At 43.4% G+C, this 20729-nt stretch overlaps 1 protein-coding gene across 3 annotated transcripts in view; it reads left to right on the top strand.

The window, feature by feature from the left end:
* The window catches only part of LOC120379849 (formin-I-like), a 78783-nt gene that overhangs the window by 32622 nt on the left and 25432 nt on the right, over window positions 1-20729 (top strand). For all 3 annotated transcript variants that reach the window (XR_005587615.1, XM_039497373.1, XM_039497372.1), the window contains exons 3-9: window positions 3159-3290; window positions 6131-6217; window positions 9685-9858; window positions 11812-11960; window positions 15425-15601; window positions 16200-16596; window positions 19199-19361. Coding sequence is in view for 2 of the 3 variants with exons in the window: in XM_039497373.1 (XP_039353307.1) it covers window positions 3159-3290; window positions 6131-6217; window positions 9685-9858; window positions 11812-11960; window positions 15425-15601; window positions 16200-16596; window positions 19199-19361 (1279 nt within the window). In the remaining variant the exon portion in view is untranslated. The remainder of the gene's footprint in view (window positions 1-3158; window positions 3291-6130; window positions 6218-9684; window positions 9859-11811; window positions 11961-15424; window positions 15602-16199; window positions 16597-19198; window positions 19362-20729) is intronic.

Genomic DNA, 20729 nt, shown 5'->3' with positions numbered 1-20729 from the left:
ATTACTTTGATGGGCTGCGTGCAGCCCGTGGCCGTAGCTTGCCCACCACTGCCTTACACAGTGTCAGAAGAAAACTGAGGGGGGGGGGTTCTTACTGCCCACTCTGCCCCTGGACTTAGCTATACAGGCCTGGGGGAGACCTTCTCCACTGCAGATGTTGTGTTGGACTGTATCTCCTGGACCCTCACAAGACTCAGGGATGGTACTTTAGTTTGTAGCATCGTGGCGTTTTGGCTTATGCTGCAAGGGGAAACCGTTGTAATTTAGCAGCCCCTGCAAAGTGCTGCTTTGGCCCCAAGAGCAGCCTGAATTGGAAGCGCCCCTGGCTTGGGCTGTGCCTTCTGTACAGCACCTGGAGGCCTCACACAGAATCCCAAAAACTGGAACAAAGGAATCTTTGGGAGGGATCCTAGCAGGGAAGAGGAAGAAGTGACTGCTGTGTTCCCAACTCTCCTGGAAAGCAAGCGATTTGGAGAGAAATTGGAGAGTGAAACCCTCCACACTGCTGCGTGTGGCAGACTCAGACCTCCTGGAGATGTACAGTATGCTCCAATGGGAGTATGACGGAGACAGCAAACTGCAGTTGGAATGATCAACTTTACTCCCCTGTTTCTTTCTCTCTCTCTCTCTAGCAACGCTAATGAGACTGTGAGGGTGTACCCCATAAAGCTTCATGGGAATATGCTTGTGAATGTATATATAATATAACTGGAATATGTTTTATGCCACATATGCCAGGTAACATATCTGTGTAAAGGTTCTGATTTTCTGAATACATTCCTCCTATTTATATGCATGTATCATTTTTGTACTTGAAGTTAGGAATATTGGCTGTATACTTGCTTGATAGCCTTAGTAAAGCATTTGGTCAGCTTCTTAATTTGAACATTCCTTTCTCAAGTGCTCAATCAAGAACCACTTAAGCCAACAATAAACTTGAAGATGCCAATCCACATCGCAGCTTTCCCAGGAATGTGGCTTGGCCGGTAAGAAACTCAGTCATGTATGGACATGTGACTTGCCCATGTGACTCCAAAACTCCATCTTGGAGCTGGACTTTGCATAGGAGAGAAGAGGGGGTCTCCACCCTCAAGAGAGAGTCTACTTAAACCCCTAGGAGACCCCTTCATTTTGTCTTCAGCTGGCTAAAGAGACAGCCTCTCCAACCCCAAGGATACCTGAAAGAGACTGGAACAACAGACAGTAACTACAGGGGGTGTGAGTGATTGCTGGACCCAGACTAGCAGGAGACTAGTCTGTAAAAGGAAGCTTACTGGAACTGGTGAGGTTTTATTTGTATTCAGTTTTCTTAGGCATAGACTTGTGTTTTATTTTATTTTACTTGGTAATTCACTTTGTTCTGTCTGTTACTACTTGGGACACTTAAATCCTACTTCCTGTATTTAATAAAATCGCTTTTTACTCTCTCTCTCAGTGTAAAACAATTTATGAGTTTGCCCTGTATAAGCTTTATACAGGGTAAAATGGATTTATTTGGGGTTTAGACCCTGTTGGGAGTTGGGCATCTGAATGTTAAAGACAGGAACACTTCTGTAAGTTGCTTTTACTTAAGTCTGCAGCTTTGGGGCACGTGGTTCAGACCCTGGGTCTGTGCTGGAGCAGACTGGCATGTCTGGCTGAACAAGACAGGGTGCTGGAGTCCCAGGCTGGCAGGGAAACCAGAGGCAGAAGTAGTCCTGGCACATCAGTTGGCAGTTCCCAAGGGGGTTTCTGTGATCCAACCCATCACAGAGACTTCAAGTATTTGTTCCCCTTTAAAGGAACACTGTCAAGATAAAAGCTGCACTCCGAAACAAAATCCTTCCCTGAGCTACTAATAATCCCCTAGAATTTTAAATAGGAAATTCACTTACATTGTTTGTTTGCCTTTTGCATTTCATTCACTTTGGATAATGATCCAATCAGTTTTAACTCCTGGGGTATTTGCTGTAGCACAATGTCATTATGTCTGAGTTTCCAGCATGTCAGGAAAATGCTTTAATTGAAGAGGAAAAAACAGGTTTGCTTTGAAAATTTTTCTGTTCATATTAGGTGAGTGCATGTGTGGGAGGGAGGTGGGGGTGAACTACTCCATAGTGCTGCTCGAATCTAAATGGATCTCTCCTGGGGCTTCCTTGTACTTGTTAGTTTGACCATTAGACTAATCACTGAAGCCCAGATATTTTAAGATAATTAGGCATTGCTCAGTGTTGCAAGGCCTAATTTAGGAGCCTAATCACTTTTGAAAACGAGACTCTGGCTAGTCAGTTAGGCCTTGTAAGGCTGAGGAGAGCAATGCCTAAATATCTTTACAAATCCAGGCGTAATTGTCTGGAGTTAGAAAGCAATTCCCCCCCCCCCCCATGTATGTGCTGTTGCATATACTTTCTCCTGGGGAGTGGATACTGGACTAGATCAACCACTGGTCTGATCTGACATGGCAATTGTACATGGTGCTACAAAGAGAAACCAAGTCCGTGAAAGTGCTCTGCTAACAACATAAGCTATTGTAGTTCAAGGTGTCTGTTTACTCCAATTTCCTTTTTTGCCTTGCTTGAGTTTTATCTGATAGTAAAGCCTCCACTAGCTTCATTTAAAAACAATTTTATTTATGTTTAGACTTATTAACAATGTTACCTGTTGTTTATGTACCACTGAAATAAGCACAGTTCTTTGCTGTTTAACATATTTTGACAAGTTTCGATGACAGTTAGACCTGGTGATACACAGCTCAAACTCTTTTTTTCCAATCCCCCCTCAAATTTCTGATGGTACTGATTTGCTTTCACACTGTTAGAATGCAATACTCTGCACCATGGCTAAGACACAGGCATGCACATAAAACTGATATTCTCACCTCTTGCTAAATTTTCGAAGTTTAAAAAAAATAAATTCTTCCCAGCAATTTCAGCTCCAAATATGACCAACCCTGTATTCTGAAATTGTACAAGCACTTGTATATTTGATATCTTACTGGCTCACACTTTGTTTCAATGGGAGCTTATATTCACCAGCCAGGTTGCCGATTAAAACAAAATATGAATGAAATGGAAATTTTATGGCAGATATTGTAGCTGTAATTGTCACAGGTTCTGCTGTAGCCTCACTAGCTTAGTGCCACACTTCTTAAAAGCACTTCTGATTGGTTTGTGCTCTAGCTAAGCCAGGAAAAAATCCTGAAAATTCTGAACATGGTGAAAAATAAAGAACTGAGCATCGAAGGAGCTTTGGATTTGGCACAGAAAGAGACTCATGCAGAAAAGGAAGCAATGAATATGGCATTCCCCATGGTAAGATCGCTCACTTTTAAAATATATTCTACAATAATTTCAAACTGTTTGTGTGTCTAACACGCGTATATGCTGGGACAGATCCAGGTCCCCCTCTAGCTGTTTTGTGTCATTCTGGCAGTGCACAGCAACTGCAAATGGAATGGATCTAGTTTCTGGGGATTCCTTCAGTATAAGAGTCCTCAAGAGGGGTATGGCAACCATAGGCACTCCTGTGGTGCCAGTCTGTATGGCAGCTAGTGGAGGAGACATGGCTGGGAGTAAAGGGACAGGTCCCCGGCCTCCGAGGGTAGTCTGGTGTAAGTTAGAGCAACTTTTACTTATGCCTGGGATTGGCTTGGTCCCTCGCCCACCAAGGATAAGGGGAGCATAACAGTGGCTTAAAGGTGCCTTTTGCCCTATCTGGATCTTGTACTGAGCACAGGTCAGCTGAGCCAAGGGAATCTAGGCCCAGACCAAGGTATTTAGGTTCCTAACTTCAGTTGATTTTAGTAGAGTTCTTAGGGAGGTGTCTGGAGCCATTTCTACACTATATGGGTGCTACGGAGGCATAGCGAGGGCACTGTAGCTATGCTGCTATAACCCTGTAGTGTAGATGCAGACTACACCGGCAGAAGGGTTTTTTTGATTGCTATAGGAACTTCCCTTCCCCGAACAGCAGTACTAAGTTGAGGGAAGCATTCTTTCATTGACCCAGCTGCGTCCATGCCGGGGGTCAGGTTGGCTAGCTCTGGCACTCAGGTGTGTGGCTTTTCCACACCCCTGAGCACTATAGCTATGGCAACATAAGTTTTTAGTGTAGACCAGGCCCGAGCACAGGAAGAGGCACGCTCCATTTGACTTGGCACAAAGACTGGATTTATTTGCCACTAAAACCTCCACTAGGTTCATTGAAAAACAATAAATAACTGATTAACAACTTCCCCTTTTGTTTATGACACATGGAATAAGCTGACACCACGCAGCTCAGGTAGGAGTAGAAGTGAGTTGAAATGGAGCAAAAGCACAAGCTCTATGCTGGTTTCATGTAAAGTGTGGGTTTGAGTCCAGACACTCCTCCCCGATCCCCCGGTTCTTATCCTCTTCCTCCAATGGGCATTTCCTTGCTCCTACTTCTCAATCTGGTCCTTTCCCTTCCTACTCTCCTTCAGTTCTTCCAGGTATCTCCAACTCCTCCTTCTGCTCTCCATCTTTATCCCATGGTCTCCCTCCAGTCACATCAGAATTCATCAGGTTTCATTAATATTTCAACCTCTGGAAGCCCCTTAGGGCTGGATTTTGAAAACTGGCCTCCTCATGGGAATGTCTATGAGAAATCTTCACACGATAATAGCACAATTTGAAAATGTTTTATGTTAGAGAAGCTGTTAGTGATTTTTGAGAGATGGGAGTCATCAGGCCTCTTCTAGATTCCTTTTGGGTTTCCTTTTTAATAAGTTCCTACGCTGCTTAATAAGTGCTCTGCTTGCATAAAATTCATCTAGAAGGAGGGAAAAAAGTAAGCAGCAGTTTGGTGTCCTCTTGCAACACAGAACTGAACAGTCTATAAGATGGGGATTAGCCAGGAACATAGAGGGCTGCATGGACATCATTTTCTTCAAGTGATGAAACAAAGTGAAGTTAGAAGTAGCAATTATGGACCCAGATCTTGATGGTTCTTACTCACTTTTTTACTAATTGCTTTTGCCCAAGTAAAAAATGGAGTGACTGAGAACTGGGTTGTGGTGCTTATAGTTATGTGATATTATCAGTTAGTTTTCTGTGTACAGCAGCTTAACATTTTTGGACAGTTGTCAGCAGAGGCAGCTGCCATTTTGTGAGTCTTTCTGCATTCCCTAAATCTAAAGTAAAAGCAGTTCATACTGTAAGTAGATGGTTGCTCTCTGTGTACGTAATTCAGAATTTGGTTTCTGGTGGTTTAGACTTTATAGCTCTGTGGTATGAGATAGGAGAGCTGTAAGGATGATTGTATAAAAAATTTCAGGTTGTATGACTGTCTCTCTTTAATTTTACAACACTAAAGAGGTTGTGTTGATGTGAGTTAATACACAGAATAAGTCTTTGTTGCAGCGGAAATTCCCTCTCTTATAGTATATTATCACTAACAGGACATTTATATGGATGATGTGTTCTAGAAATAACACATTATAAGTGGTTTCTTCGCTACTGCCCATAGTATTATAGTCTGTGATAATTAAACTGAGTGCTAAATCAAACTTGAACACAGTTATATCCTCACCTTTGGTGCACAAATACAGAGCACATTATCCTATAGCTTGTAAAATCAGTACATGTAAGTGCAATAGCCAATTTTAGAAGCCAGGTGATAAATTGTGCACCCCAGCAATTATGGGCATGGGCAAATCCTATATCTCTAGTTCTATTTCATCCTGTTCAGTAATCTGATGATGAAAGTGCCTTTCTACAAAGGTCGATGCCCTTTTAGTTTGCTAGTTTGATTAATAGACTGGCTATTGCATTGTACGAAATGCATTTATGTTGTTTTAAGTACATTTAGTAGGATTCTGAGGTCTCCCTTTCAACCTTACTACCAGTTCTCAATTCTGTTTCTTCCTCTTTCTCTCTCTTGCTCATTCCTTCTCCCTCTCATGATATCGCCTTTAGCTTCAGTTACTTCAGTAGGATTTGTTGATGCTTGGCACGTGTGAAAATCAAGCCATTATGGTGGCACAATTCTTCCCAGTGCAGAGGTCCTGACAAAGCCTCTGGCACCGTTGACATATTGCACAGAGGGGGACTTCACTCAAGAGTCTTAATGAATTTCATATTAACATGTATTGAAAGAACATAAGATTTTAGTTATCAATAATGTTTTCCAGGATTCGCAGGATTTGCTGACTGGTTCACAGTTCAACTTCAGTGTCTACAAATACAAACGATATAGGTGGCAGAAACGAATTTTGCAGGTAACTTCATGAATACAACCCCCTGCCTCTGCAGAAATATTGCGCATACTATATTTTTGCATAAATGTGAATGTGGGTTTAATATACTCTGTAGTCCAATATATCGCCTGAATTAAAATCCAGTGGAAATGTTTGAAATATTAAACTAATTCTCTGCCTTTTAGACCAAAAGTTCTGTGCAATTAATATTTGATACCTCCTCTGTTGGGGAATTATAACCTGTCGGTTGTAGGATGGACTTGAAGATCTAAGACATCTTTCATCTCTAGCTATTGTGCTCCATGACAAAAATATTTGATTGTGATGGTTTCCCTTTGCACACTGTTCTTCATTTACAAGTTGACACTTATAAAAGTGATTATTTTCTTTTAAAATTTCCTTTGACAGCATGTCTCTGTAGTAATGATCTATAAATCCTACCTGTGCACTTCAGAACTAAGGAAGAGATTTTCAAATATGCCTGGGGGACTTAGGTACACAAGTCCTATTGAAAGTGGGACTAGTTGCTCCTAAATCCTTTGTGCATTATTGAAAATGTCTCCCCAAAGTTCTGATCTACAAACCATTAAGTTAAGTTTTAGCTACTTTAGTTTCTAAAACATTCAGATATTTTTCAAATCACAAACCTGATTTCCTGATTTATCTTAGGGTATGGCTACACTTGAGATTTGCAGCGCTGGTGGAGGCTTTCCAGCACTGCAATTAGTAACTGTCCACACTTGCAGGGCACATCCAGCTCTGCAACTCCCTGGCTGCAGCGCTGGCCGTACACCTGGGTCTGCTTGGGGTATAATGATTGCAGCGCTGGTGCTACAGCGCTGCTCGTAAAGTGTGGCCACACACCAGCGCTGTTATTGGCCTCCAGGGTATTAGGAGATATCCCAGAATGCTTTTAATTAACCTTAAAGTCTATGAGTCTGAGTCTATAAATTACTCCCTTTGTTTTGTTATGCTGCCTCTTTGTTTTGTTGTGAACTCGGGGCTCCCGGAGCTGCTTATCTAAAAAACAAACACAGCTCCTATTTGCTGTGATCAATCTGTAACTGACTGAACAATCAAATGAGATAAACCCACTACCTTGCTGTGAATGAGGCAGGCAGGGGGATCCGAGTGTTTGCTTGATGAGAGAAACAGCGGGGGCAGGGGTGAGAAAGCTGCTTATCTGGTCTGCAGGCTGTTTGCAGTTAAGAGTAAGGGGTCAGGAAAATTTTCTGATTTTGCAAGGCAGGGAGCTGATACAGTGTCGGCTCCAAAAACCCACTCTCTCTCTCTCCCCCGGTCCCTGTCACACTGCACCCCACCCCTCTCTTTTGAAAAGCATGTTGCTGCCACTTGAACGCTGGAATAGCTGCCCATAATGCATCACTCCCAACACCGCTGCAAATCCTGCAAATGTGGCCACACTGCAGCGCTGGTAGCTGTGAGTGTGGCCACACACCAGTGCTTTCCCTACACAGCTGTACGACCAGCGCTGTAACTCCCAGCGCTGCAACTCTCAAGTGTAGCCATACCCTTAGAAAGTTTACAACAGCTTCACAAACCCAGTAACACAGCAAACTATCCCGCTCTTCCCGCCTGCCCCTGCCCTTGACTGGGCCAAGCCTTTATCTGGTGTAAATTGACATAGCTCTAATTGACACCTCATTTAACCAGCAATGCCCTGTGTGCTCAGAAGGGATTCACCCGGTCTGTGCTGGGATGAAGTGAGCCCAGTCAGAGTAAGGGCTTGTCTGCACGCAAAATATTCTGCTTTAACTAGACTCTGTTTCTGTGCAGGAAGGATAATAACCTAGGCTATGTCTACGTTAAAACACTACAGCAGCGGGAGAATTCTTCTGTCAACCGAGCTATTGTCTCTGGGGGAGGTGGATTAACTACAGTGAACGGTGAAACACACCCGTTGCTATTGTGAGGCCTGGTCTAGACTAGGAAATTAGATCAGTTGTTGTAATGACATCGCTCAGGGGTATGACAAATCCACACCGCTGAGCGACACAGTTAAATTGGCCTAGCCCCAGAGAATTCTCACATCGACCTAGCTGCCACCCTGAAGCCCTCCCATCGGCGTAGGTAACGTCTTCACTGAAGTGCTGGTGTTTTAAGTGTAGACATAATATCACATTCCAGGGTGCAAGCCAAACAAGTGAGGGGTTGTCACCACCTGCCCTGCAACCTTGGGTGCCTCACAATGCTTTGCTGTTGTAGCTCCCACACTGGGCTGTTCACAAACAGCCAGACAGCATGCTGGTCACCCCCTGAATATCTGTGTATAGCTGCAGTTCTGGTCCAGTGACACTGAATCCAGCAGCCTGTCAGCAACACTCTGGCTTCCAGCAGCCTTGGTTACTGCTTGCCAGGCAACCCCAACATATGTCCAGTCCTGAGTTTCCCCCAAAATGTGAGTTCTGTACTGTGCAGCCCTCTCCTGGGTGGTTCCGATATTAGAAATCCGTTGTCCCTGTAAGGGGTCAATGTACAACACTTTGCTACTGTATTAGTAGATTAGTTCTGATTAAAGAATAAAACAAATGTATTTAACTACAAAGAGGCGGGTTTTAAATGAGTACACGTATCAGGTATTAAAGTAAGAAATGGTTACAAGAGAAATAAGATGAAAATGCTTCCTAGTAACTAAAACTTAATAAACAAGACTTGGATCAAGGTAAAATTAGTGCCACATATTCTCAGCAATATAGCTGACCAAATTCTCAAGTAAGGATCTGCCCTGAAAGGCCAAAGGCAGGTTCCTTTGTCGTCTTAGGTGAAAGAGAAAGTGTGTGTGTGTGTGTGTGTGTGTGTGTGAGAGACAGTATATCTGGGGTGTTTTTTGCCCCTCACTTTTATAGACCAGTCACCCTTTGAAATGTATTTTCCTGAGCGTTACCCGTAAATAAAGTTTGTTCCCACTCTGAGGACAGAGACATGGAGCCGCATGGTGAAAGAAGTTCCATGCTGTTGTTTGTTAAAATGCAGATCAATCTGTTTTTGCTCCCCTCCATTGCTAAAGAATGGCCACTTGACTGGTGATTGCCAATCGACTTTGACACCTGGCTAGAGGCATCAGCCTGTTCTTTGCCCAGTAATTAATGCTCCAGTGAGAAGATTATTCCACTAGCCTGTGTTGCTGCTGTAGAACAAGCTCTTGCACTGGGGTTTATACAAGATATGTGGAAAATTTCAAAGAAAACAATGCTTCAGAATGATGAATTGATGTATATTTATCAAAGAGATAAGGAAAACGCAGATGCAGTAAATATATATTTCTTTGGTAACTACAGTAAATACAAGACAGTGGTTGGATAAGAAAAAGTTTGTTCTTAATTCTAATTGTCAACAGAACAGATACATTTTCTCAGTTGACTCTTTAGCCAGGAACCAAAATATTTCATGTTAATATTGGTGATGGGCCCTTCCTTGTTAATGAAGGGAAGGGGTGAAATCAAATGAGAAAGATCTTTCTCTTCCAGATTGATTTTAACACAGAGACCATTTTTAACATTGAGAAAGGGATCATCAAGAAACAGTTCCCATTTTCACAAGTTAAATCCTATGAAGACAGTGAGGGGAGGCGCTTCAGCATTGCATTTCATGGGCGTGCGGATTATGAGCTGGAAGCAATGTCTCTTGAAGATAAAAGAAAAGTATGTTAATCTGCTGTAATAACTTATTTATTATCATCAATTTAATATTAAGATATGCTATGTGTTGTGCAAATGGAGAGGTTGATATATCCTTAATATATTTTTTTTAACAGACTTTCACCTGACTTACACCTTAGTGATTGCACTGGGTTTACATGGGACATAGGAATGTAAATGTAGGGCAGAATTCAGCATCAAATGCTTCTATTTTCAGACAGACCTATAAGGTGGCCCATTGGAAAGGGGAACCCTTTAACTCTGAAGAGAGAGTCCCTCCTGGTGAGAACTAATTAGTAGGTACAATTTTCCACCGAGTCAATGGATGAGACATTCCCTCAGTTGTACAGTTGTGTTCTTAGTCAGCCTCCTTTAAGTCAGGGGCATGTGGCATATGTAGTCATGTAGCTGTTACATATTTCGCTTTTGTGTGCTGCATCTTTAAATGACTAAGGAGCTGTCTGTCTGTAGGAGCAGCTGCCATTTTGTTTGTGCAGCATGCTAGCAAGAAGACACACTATGCTCTCTCAGGGAGACATCGCATTTCTTATTTCCCTGTTTTGTTCTTTTCCTTAATCCAAATCAAAAGTCATTAAGTAAATGGCTGCTCTTAGTGTAGGGAAAGCATACCATAAATGAAAGCTGAATGTGACCTGAGGAGTTCTTCTATAATTCACTCTAGTGTTAAAGAAACATGTCCAGCTTTGTGATTGGAGGTCCAGCACAAAGAAGATGGATTCATTTCTCTAATTTTAGCTGGAATGTGGTTGGGTCGGGAGACTATTTAAACAAACCAATTAACTTCTCTCCCATTACCTGTACTTGAACTCAGACTCAAGCCTAAACTTCTCCAGGCCGCTGTTTCCTCTTTATATGAGAAAAAAATATATGTAGATATTTGAGAAAAATGAGCCGAGCCATCCTTGGGTTGCAGAAAGAGCCAGAGGCTTCAGTCTTTCCCCAGTAAAATACAGTGAGTGGCAGGAGCTAAAAGTAGTGGGGACAGAACATAATTGAAAACAAACTTGGATACAGTTACTGGAGCTTGCAGTAACTCTGCAATTTAACATTGCAAGGACTCATGCGAACCCTTCTTTGGTTTGGAGGCTTGCAACTGGTGAGTTTCCCTTTGAGTTTCAGGTTCAGATAAATCCTAAATTTCACACTGAGTCTAGATAGATATGGACTGAAGCAAACTCTCCATAAGGTCAGGGATGCTCAGGTCTGGAGATTTGATTCAGCCCATTATATGGGAGGCATTAAAGCCACCTGCAAAGTCTGAGTTAGGATTCAAACTTTCACAATGCCCATGGTTGTTCTGATTCAGCCTGATGTAGAAGTGGACTCAGCTAGAGAGTTCAGGTCTGATTCTGAACTCTCCCAAAATGTGGAGGGATTTTGGCTCTTGGGTTTTCGCTTGGGCCCATCTCTAATTGGAACCTTGCAAAGCTTTTGAGAGTTTGCAGGTTTTCCAAACAAAACCATATACTAGTTTAGATTTGCTCATTTTTCTGTCCAAGTTCATTTGAGACTAAGCCTGGATTCAACTGAAATGGGTCACAAAGCTGTCAGTGAAGCCGCTCCGAGTCTAGAGTTTGGAATGAGACCTCAAACCAGACAAATGTTACCTGTGTATTAACTGAGTGCTTGGAGATTTGCAGAAACTCTAATTGTACATTAAGTAAGGAAACAATATGAGAACAGTAACAGAGATCTGTGTTTGACAATAAGCCTTTTTAGGAGGAGGATATACCATGCTCACACATCTACATGTTTAGGAGTAGAGGCATACCAGCAAATTTGCATTGAGCTACATCACTTAGTTTATGTAAAATGAAATTAATCTCCCTCTTTAGATGTCCATTTTATTCATGTTTAAAAAAAATCCAACCCATTAACATAGGCTGCAAGGGTGCTGGTATGTAAAACATACACTAGCTACTGTCATTTACACAGATATCACACCTGGTGAACAAAGTTACCCAGAGTAATTCCTACAGGAGACCTGCAGAGTCCTGCTCTGGAAGACCTGCCAAAGGTGATGTGATACATGAAGGACTACTGGATTTGCAGCAAGACAGTTTTGCATCTATTAAATGGGTGAAGTATGAAATATCTTTTTCTTTTCGTAGCAGTAATTTCTATTTCCCAGTTGCAGTAAGGGGGTGGATCTTTCACAGGCTCAGATAATTATCTAACTCTAGGATTTTAACTTGTGGATCAAGAAATGTTGTTTTGGTTCACTTTTTGGATTCAAATTTAGTGAATCAGTCTATCTGAAATGAAGAACATATAAGGTAGGTATTGTTAATAGGCTTGCAATAGCACCTAGCACAGTGGAGTCCGGGTGCATGACAGAGGCTTCTAGATGCTACTGCAATACAAATAAATAAATAATGATTTTAATAGGTGAGCCTGAAGAATTTCCTTCTCCTTCATCTTCACCTTTTTTTCTTTTTACTTTCCTAACCACCCCATTTTCAACCACTAATGAAAAGAAGTAAAACTTCTGTCACAGCAGCTAAAGAAGGTAAGTGTACACCGTAAGTTCTCTGCTAGAGGACAGTTTTCTCTCGATGGACAAATGGCTGTTCTGCAGCCAATAAGTCATTCTCTGTTCTCCTCTTGGCTTCCTGTAGAGATGACCAGCCACTGCCCTAAAAGGAGGTAACTTTAGCGCTATGAATAATGATGTGCTAGGATTTAGTCTGAACCTCCAACTTACAGAGGCCACTGAATAGCCATCTGCTGGTAACAATGACTTTTTGTTACCCCTTGAGCTATTATTGAACTAGGACCCTCTCAGTGAAGGCTTTAAAATGCCTCTTCAGTTTGTTCTGTTGTTATGCCAGGTCATCCTGTCAAAAGATTTTTGGGTGGGGGTGGGGGAAAGAGGCCTATGGGGACCCCTCATAATGCAAGAAAGAAAGAGAGAAAACATTTAACATGGTAATTATCTGCACATAGCAATTACCTCAAAAGAATTCAGAGTTCCAAGGAAATGATTTTAATTATTTTTAAAAGGCTACCACTGTATGTCTTGTAAACAGTATCCTCAAGAGCATCTTAGGATTTGCTACCCTGCTACATTTAACAGGTTTGCTAACAAACAAAAATTGACTTTTATTTATCTTGCAAAGCAAAGCCTTGGTTGCTTCCGACATTATATTAATCCTCCTTCTTTTTTTGGAAAAGTAAATAATGGCGGAGACACCCGGAGATCCTATTAAGCCATAAGTCCCCGTTCTAAAGGAAGGAGCGATCAATATAATTGCCAGCTCCATTAAATAATTCTTATCAATTTAACTCAGCATGTAGGCATAGCTATAACTTACATTTAATGTTTTATGTTTTCTTCTTCCATAGTAACTAAACTTGTTTAAATTATACTCTATGGCCAGTGATGGGACAATGGATGGGGAGGGTTCTGAGTTACAACAGAGAATTCTTTCCCAGGTGTCTGGCTGGTGGGTCTTGCCCACATGCTCAAGGTCTAACTGATCACCATATTTGGGGTTTGGAAAGGATTTTCCCCTGGGTCAGATTGGCAGAGACCCTGGGTTTTTTTTGCCTTACTCTGCAGCATAGGGCCCAGGTCACTTTCTCTACAAATTGAAGTCTTTTTAAATCATGGTTTGAGGACTTCAGTAATTCAGCCAGAGGTTGTAGGTCTATTACGGGAGTGGGTGGGTGAGGTTCTGTTGCCTGTGTTGTGCAGGAGATCAGACTAAATGATCATGATGGTACCTTCTGACCTTAAAGTCTATGAGTGTAATTCCTTATAATTACTTAATCAACCTGTCACACCTTGGGGAGAAGTGGGAGCGGAGCACCCAGGGGTGAAAGTAATTAAAAGGACTTACCGGTACTCCGGAGTCCGTAGGAGGGGGTGGTGTCTCGACTGGAAGAGGCGTGGCCTCGACTGGAAGAGGCGGTGCCTTTAAATCCCCGGGCCCTTTAAATCAGGATTTAAAGGGCCCAGGGCTGGGGCTGTGGTAGCAGCAGCTGGGAGCCCCTGGCCCTTTAAATCACCACCAGAGCCCCGCTGCCGCTACCCCAGGGCTCCAGCAGTGGGGCTCAGGTGGCGATTTAAAGGGTCTCGGAGGGTAGCAGCAGTGGGAGCCCCGGGCCCTTTAAATTGCCACCCGAGCCCTGCTGCTGGAGCCCCAGGGTAGCAGCGGCAGCCGGGGACTTGGGCGGTGATTTAAAGGGCCCAGGGCAGTAGCAGCTACCAGAGCCCTGGACCCTTTAAATTGTTCCCAGAGCCCTGCTGCTGGAGCCGGCTGGGCTCCGGCGGCTATTTTAAGGGCCAGGGCAGTAGTGGCTGCCGCAGCCCTGGACCCTTTAAATAGCCGCCGGAGCCCCGCCACCGCTACTCCAGGGCTCCAGGGACAATTTAAAGGGCCCAGGGCGGTAGCTGCAGCAGGAGACCCTGCTGGGAGCCCCAGGCCCTTTAAGCTGCTACCAGGGGAAGCCTATCCGCCCCGGTACAGTGCACCGGCTCTTGCTGGTACGCCGTACTGAGGCATACTGGCTTACCTTCACCTCCGGGAGCACCGATGAAAGCAGTGTCAGCGTGATAAAGAAGCAAAATAACCCCCAAGAGAAAGACTTTTATTAAAGTAGGGGCTAGAAGGCCCAACCAAGGTTGTGGCCTTTTTGTGGTAGAGGCTGTACGTAGTGTGACAGTGCTTAGGAGCTTACAGTCTAAATAGACAAGAGAAAGGGGAACAGCCACAGAGGGGAAGAAATGTGCCCAAGGTCACACAGCAGGTCAGTAGTAGAGCTAGGTTTACAACCCAGGGCTCCTGACTCCCAGTTCAATGTCCTAACCACAAGACGACACTGCCTTCTCTGCCTTTAATTTCAGTGAAGTGTTGTCCTTCTCCTATATCGTTTAACTTGCATTCACTCATGTATTCTCTCTTCCTCCACATTGCAGAGGAGATAGTTCTTAAGTCAGGGAAAGGAGAGGTGGGTCAGAAACGTGGCTAGTATTTAGAGTAGAGGAATTTGAGCCTTATGTTATTATTTAACACTTATGTTACAGTAGAACCTAGAGGCCAAGAATCTCAAAACCCCATTGTGCTAGGTGCTGTACTAATGTATAGTAAATGATAGTCCTTGCCACAAAGAGTTTACAATCTAAAAGATTAGAGACAGTAGGCAGATGAGAGAAATAAGCAGTTGGGGCTGAGTGGAGGGAAGATGGCATAACAAAAATAGTAGGATGTGCACAGTTCTTAGCCCTTTAGTCAAGCTTCCTGGGCTTTGCTCCTGGATCTGTCATTGGTTCACTGTAATATCATGCAAGGCATTCACCTCCTTTGCCTCAGTTTGGCCATGTATTAGATGGGGGTAATAAAGACTACCTTATGGGTGTGGTGTTAGGCTTAATTCTTTAACTTTGCTGAGATGCTTTGTGATCCTTGGATGAAAGGTGAAATGGGAGTATGAAGACTTCTTGATAAAGGAATGTATCTTCTGCTATTTAAAGCAGAAGGCAAGGCTAATGGTGATAGCGGTTAAGCAAGAACTGTGCTGATATCTCTGTTCCTTTGTCTTTGAGATATTTGGTGCAGCTAAGTGAAGGAGAACTGAGTTTATCTTGCATCGGCAACAATGGAGAGAACAAGAATGCAGACCCTGTAGCAAAGACAATTAATTTGTCAGATGGAAATGTGAGTGTCATTAAAGAGAATGGATATGATACTTTCTCCGTCCAGACCAAGGAACACAATTACTTGTAAGTATAGCTAGTAATTAATAATTTGATAAACAGGGCAATTAAAAATAAGGTTGAATAACCACGTCTCTAGATGCCCAAAAGTAGAATACAGCAGCAGGAAAAATCAGGCTGTCAAAATCACGTGGATAAATGATTGGGTAACTGAGCTGTATAAGTGGGTCTCAAAGTACCACAGAATGAAGTCAAATGCCTACGTTTAAACCTGGGTAACAAAGACTGTCTAGTCGTCACTTTAGAGGCCATGGAGGGATTTATCCTTCAATGGCTATCTTAGTTGTAAATAGTTTCTGACTAGTTTGTACACTAAGCACAAAGGCAATACTGAGGGGATTGTTCATCTTCCCCCATGAGGAGAAGAGGAATTATGAGGAAACTGTACCATAGAGTCAATATATGGCAAAGCTTCAGCTCTCTAACTTTAGAAACCTAAGCAATTAACTCTGACTGAAAAGGTCAGAGTCAGCAGCGCTGGTCTCCTTTGACAAGTAAAGCTGTCTAGCACCATTCTGCTTAAATCAGAAATACTTGTGGTTGTGTTAGTCAGCATGTTATTTACACTTTCTTGGGTTTATATAATGGCTTTCTTAAATTTTAGGTTTCGAATACCCTTTACTGTCCAGAATAACAGGGCAGAGGACATTAGCAAGCTCCAGAATGAATGGGTATCGCTTATAGACAGGTATTGCATGCTGTGGAAGAAGCGCTCAGAGCCTCAGGATGGCTTTGGAGAAGGCACCTCAGAGGCTGTATATGAAAAACTCATCATCTCTCCAAATAAGCGGGCAGAAGGAGCCCACTGTCTTGCTGTGGGTTCCGAAGCACCCCCCCAATCAACCCCCTTCACAGAGCAAACAACGCCAGGATCATCATTTCCGCTTTCCAGAGTTCAGGCAGTGGTGCCACCACCACCTTCTTTCCCTCCGCCCTCCCGCCTCTCTCCAGCATGGAAAAGAACAAAAGCTTTTCACTGGGATGTTGTTCCTCAAGACAAGGTCAGGATAAAAGTAACTGCTCTTCATCATGATCAAGTAGCTGGAGTGGGAAGCGGAAACATTTAAAAAAAAATGACAGGACATGCAACTATGTTGTACATGCATATAAACTATGTTGCATGTACTACTGCAGTAATTATCCATGCAAGTGGAGTAATTGTTCCATGAAAGAACCTGGTCACCTAACTGCATGTGCAGTTACCCAGTTTGCAAGTGGGATTGCAGCAAATATTCATTCACATAGGTTGTGAAGTTGTACATGCACATTTTGCACAGGCAGTTGTACACTTGGTTGAAAATCTATATGTTAATGTATTTAACAATTACCAAGGAATGAACCTGACAATGTTCTCATGCCAGTTTTTTTCTTAAATGTTGAGAATAGGCAAAATCCACAGGCACATTAGCTGAAGATGTTGTCACAGTTCAGGGCAACTGCACCTGTATTACTTCTTCACGGTCCCTTGAGAGCACCCACTCTAGGCTCCCAGCTCCTCAGCCATCACCTTTCTTGGGCCGAGACCCGCATCTCTTCCCCTCTGGACTGGGTTTTTATAAAAGCTGCCCAGTTCCCTGCCCACACTGTGATATTCTCAGCCAGTATCTGTGATTTGGTTTCTCTTCAGAGTTAAGAACAGTGTAATTGCCTGCATTACAGAGAGAACGTATTAAAAACAACAAAATAACCAACATGCATGCTAAAAAGCATACCAGAGGTCACCCCAATTCCAGCCTTGGGCCGTGGTAAATGTCAGTCCTTTAAAACCCACAACTGGGTTTTCCCTGTGGTTTCAAGTTCATAGCCATCTCAGGTTCAGAAGCAGAACAGCTATGTTTTCCTGTTATACAGCTTGGGGTTTTGATCTTGGCCTCACATAACAGGAGATCAGCAGACAATGACTATGCACTCCTCAGGGCATAGTTTCAAACCGCTGGGTTTTTGCATAACTGTAGAGGGGGAATTTGCATTCACCTCCCTCCAGATATTCCACTGCAAAATCTCTTAACACTTTCTGTTCCAAAAGTCCATTCTTGTCTGGCACACTGGTCAATATAGTCCCTTGAGCTCCCAGGTCTCACATCTGTCATGCCTCCCCTCTCTCGAGGTTACACACAGTCCTGTCCCACAATAATACATAAACCATTCATTTAATACAATGGACCCCAAATATACTTAAAGTGAATTCAATAAGGTCTCCCAAGGCTATGGCAGGTGATTGCCATATCTGTCAAAGATGGAATTTGCCCATCCCATGCACATCCTTAATGGCATCTTTCAGCCCACCTGTTCTGCTGTCTCTGTCACTTCCTCCAGCCAGAGCTAGTGTTTACTTAGTCACCACTGGTGGTTGCCTTGAATTCCCCAGTATGCTCCAGAATCCTTTGCCCGAGTGACACAGGTGCGTCAGAGAAAGCAGTGCTGCACTCAATATTCTGGGGCTCATCAGAGCACCAGCTGCACCTAGAAATAACAGATGGGGAAGAGACCTATCAAGCCACCTATTCCAGAAAAGAAAGGAGGGGGTTATTGGTGGGAATTAAACTTCATATCTGGAGAAAAGCAGTTTAGGACTAGTCTGCTGCTGAGTGATAACAGCAGTATTAGTACTCGTCAGACACTTCCTTAGATGTGACGCCCTACGCTGCCACATAGTCTATGCCTAAGGCTGCACCTGATAATACATGATGGCTTTCCTTCCACTTGCTAGTCCTATTTTCTCCTTGAGGAAAACTATGCACGCAGCATTGGGCAGATCAAGCCCGGTTACTCTGTCCATTTTCTTTATCTGACTCTGCCTGTTTGGCTTGGAGCCAATGTCCTGAAGCTCACAAGATGAGAACAGGCTTTCCTGTGAGATGCCCAGAATTTCCTGCTTCCAGCAAGCCAGCAGCTACACAGAGAATGTTCCTGTAGTATTGTTGGCACTGTACTTCCACTTCAAGCTGAAACACCAGGCCTTGCCCTTACCTGTGACAACTCATCCATTCTGAGCTAGCTCCTTTGGTCTTAGTGGCACCCCCCAAACCCTGGAAACACATATGACTTTTGACCTACAGCTTCCCAACTCAGAGTCTCGTGCTGTGCTTTCCAGCAACATAGTCGGAGGTGAGCTAAGACAGACGGGGGGGGGGGGTGAGAGAGTGAGAGAGCACAGTACATACCATGCAGTTGGGGGTAACTTGGGTGAAAGGTGGAACTTGGGAACAGCTGTTCTCTGTAGAACACTGCTCTGGGAACCTTGTGGTTGTCTAGGTAGCATCTAGCTTCAGCTGCATACCTGCATCACCTTCAGGGAGGTCTCCTGCAAAAGGGAAGATGTGTCAGAAACTCTGCAAGGTTCAACGCATACCTTCCCATAGGAGGGTACATTATGGCCACTCTACTTAACCACACGTGCAGATTGTTTGCAGCTATACCCTGGCCCACACAGAGTGATTTCATGTTTCCATGTAGCTGGTACTCCTGTTGTTTTCTGGTTTTGTCATTTCAAATGATGCTGCCACTGTAAGAACAACAGTAATTTAAATAACCTGTTTGCATGGAAACTTTGTGATAATGTTACTGTGACTTAAATTTATCTTGTTGCTCCTGTATTTTTAGATTCAGAAATCAATCTGGGCATCATGTAGCCAACATAAGAAAAAAATAGATGAATCTAGAATCTACGACCAGTTTCATATCCAGGACATGGCGGTATTTTCAGGCAACGAACCTTCAGTGAATCGGCATATTATGTTAAATCAAAAAATTGCGCATACCTTCAGTAAGTGTAATAATTTGAACCATGTGCACATATTCTGCATGCATAAGGCAAAGCCTGCCTGCAGCTTGTATTTACGGTTACCACAATATCATGTGTAAATCAAGTAGGTTCATATGTAAATATCTAAATAACGATTTTAGGACTGCGTGGACCAATTTCTCTAAATTTGACTCTTAAAGATTGTGTGTATGTGTGTGTGCGCCCCTCCTCCTACCCCCCTTCCCCAAAAGATGCTTTGGGAAGAAGGACAAGGGCACTGTATACAAATATTTGAAGGGCACAAGCACCAAAATCAGAGGAGAATTATTTCGGGTGCTGAGGTATACTTAGCAGCAGTGGGATGAAACTGAAAAAAGGGGAAATGTAGGCTGAATATCAGGAAAAGCTTCCTGACAGTGAGATCTATTAGGCTGTAGATTATTTTCCCAAAGGAAGCAGTTTTAAGCCTCATGCTTTGGACACTCAAATCTAGACTAGACAAAACATTTGAGCAGGCCCTGCAGAACATGGTCCTACTTGGACAGGGAGATGGACTGGATGATGCAAGCTCTTTTCTATGCTCCGATGCCAGGAGTCTCCCTGCTTGCTGAGGTTTTGGCCTTATTTCAGGAGGGTCCTCCATGGCCACAAAAACTAGCTTTAAAAGTCACAAAGCAAGCTCAGTTGCTGTTTACTGACCTTTTACTTTTAGAAGCTGGCTCTCTCTAAGAGGTGACTATATATCTGTATGGTACAGCTGTACTTCTCTTTTGTGCTTTGGGTATATATTGCATCTCATCCCATGATGTCACAGAAGATGGGCATATGGGCCTGATGCAAACCCAGTGGAGTCAGTGGTGGGACTCCCATTGACTTTGAAGAGCCTTGCATGAGGCTAATGGCACCTGTCCCTGGTACGGGGTGGTGGGGATAGAGTGAGGTACAGTGTATCAGGAAAACAGTGGTACAGTTAATATTCTGAGTGCTTTGGAAATGTGAGAATGCAACTCATAGTCAAGGTTGCACAGGTGCCAATTTGTGGAGCTGCCTCCATAACTAGCCTCAGAGAAGCAGAAATTGTTCATAACTTCCTCTAAATTTCTAATAAAACACACACATGCTGTTCAGATGTGCCAAGTGCACTAAATGTACAATGTCTTTTGGTGAATTTAAAGCACTGACACACAAAGAGCTGGAGTAAGCTAGTTCATCCACCCTTTGGATCAGTAGTGGGCAGCCTGCAGCTTGCGGGCCGCACGCGGCCCATCAGGGTAATCCACTGGCAGGCCGCCAGACCATTTGTTTAGACAGGGGTGGCTCTAGGAATTTTGCCGCCCCAAGCACGGCAGGCAGGCTGCCTTCCGCGGCTTGCCTGCGGATGGTCCGCTG

Source organism: Mauremys reevesii, linkage group 13 (genome assembly GCF_016161935.1).
Source record: "Mauremys reevesii isolate NIE-2019 linkage group 13, ASM1616193v1, whole genome shotgun sequence".
In the NCBI taxonomy this organism is placed as follows: Eukaryota; Metazoa; Chordata; order Testudines; family Geoemydidae; genus Mauremys; species Mauremys reevesii.
The sequence above is the reverse complement of the archived record's forward strand: the minus strand, read 5'-3'. Positions and strand labels throughout refer to the sequence as shown.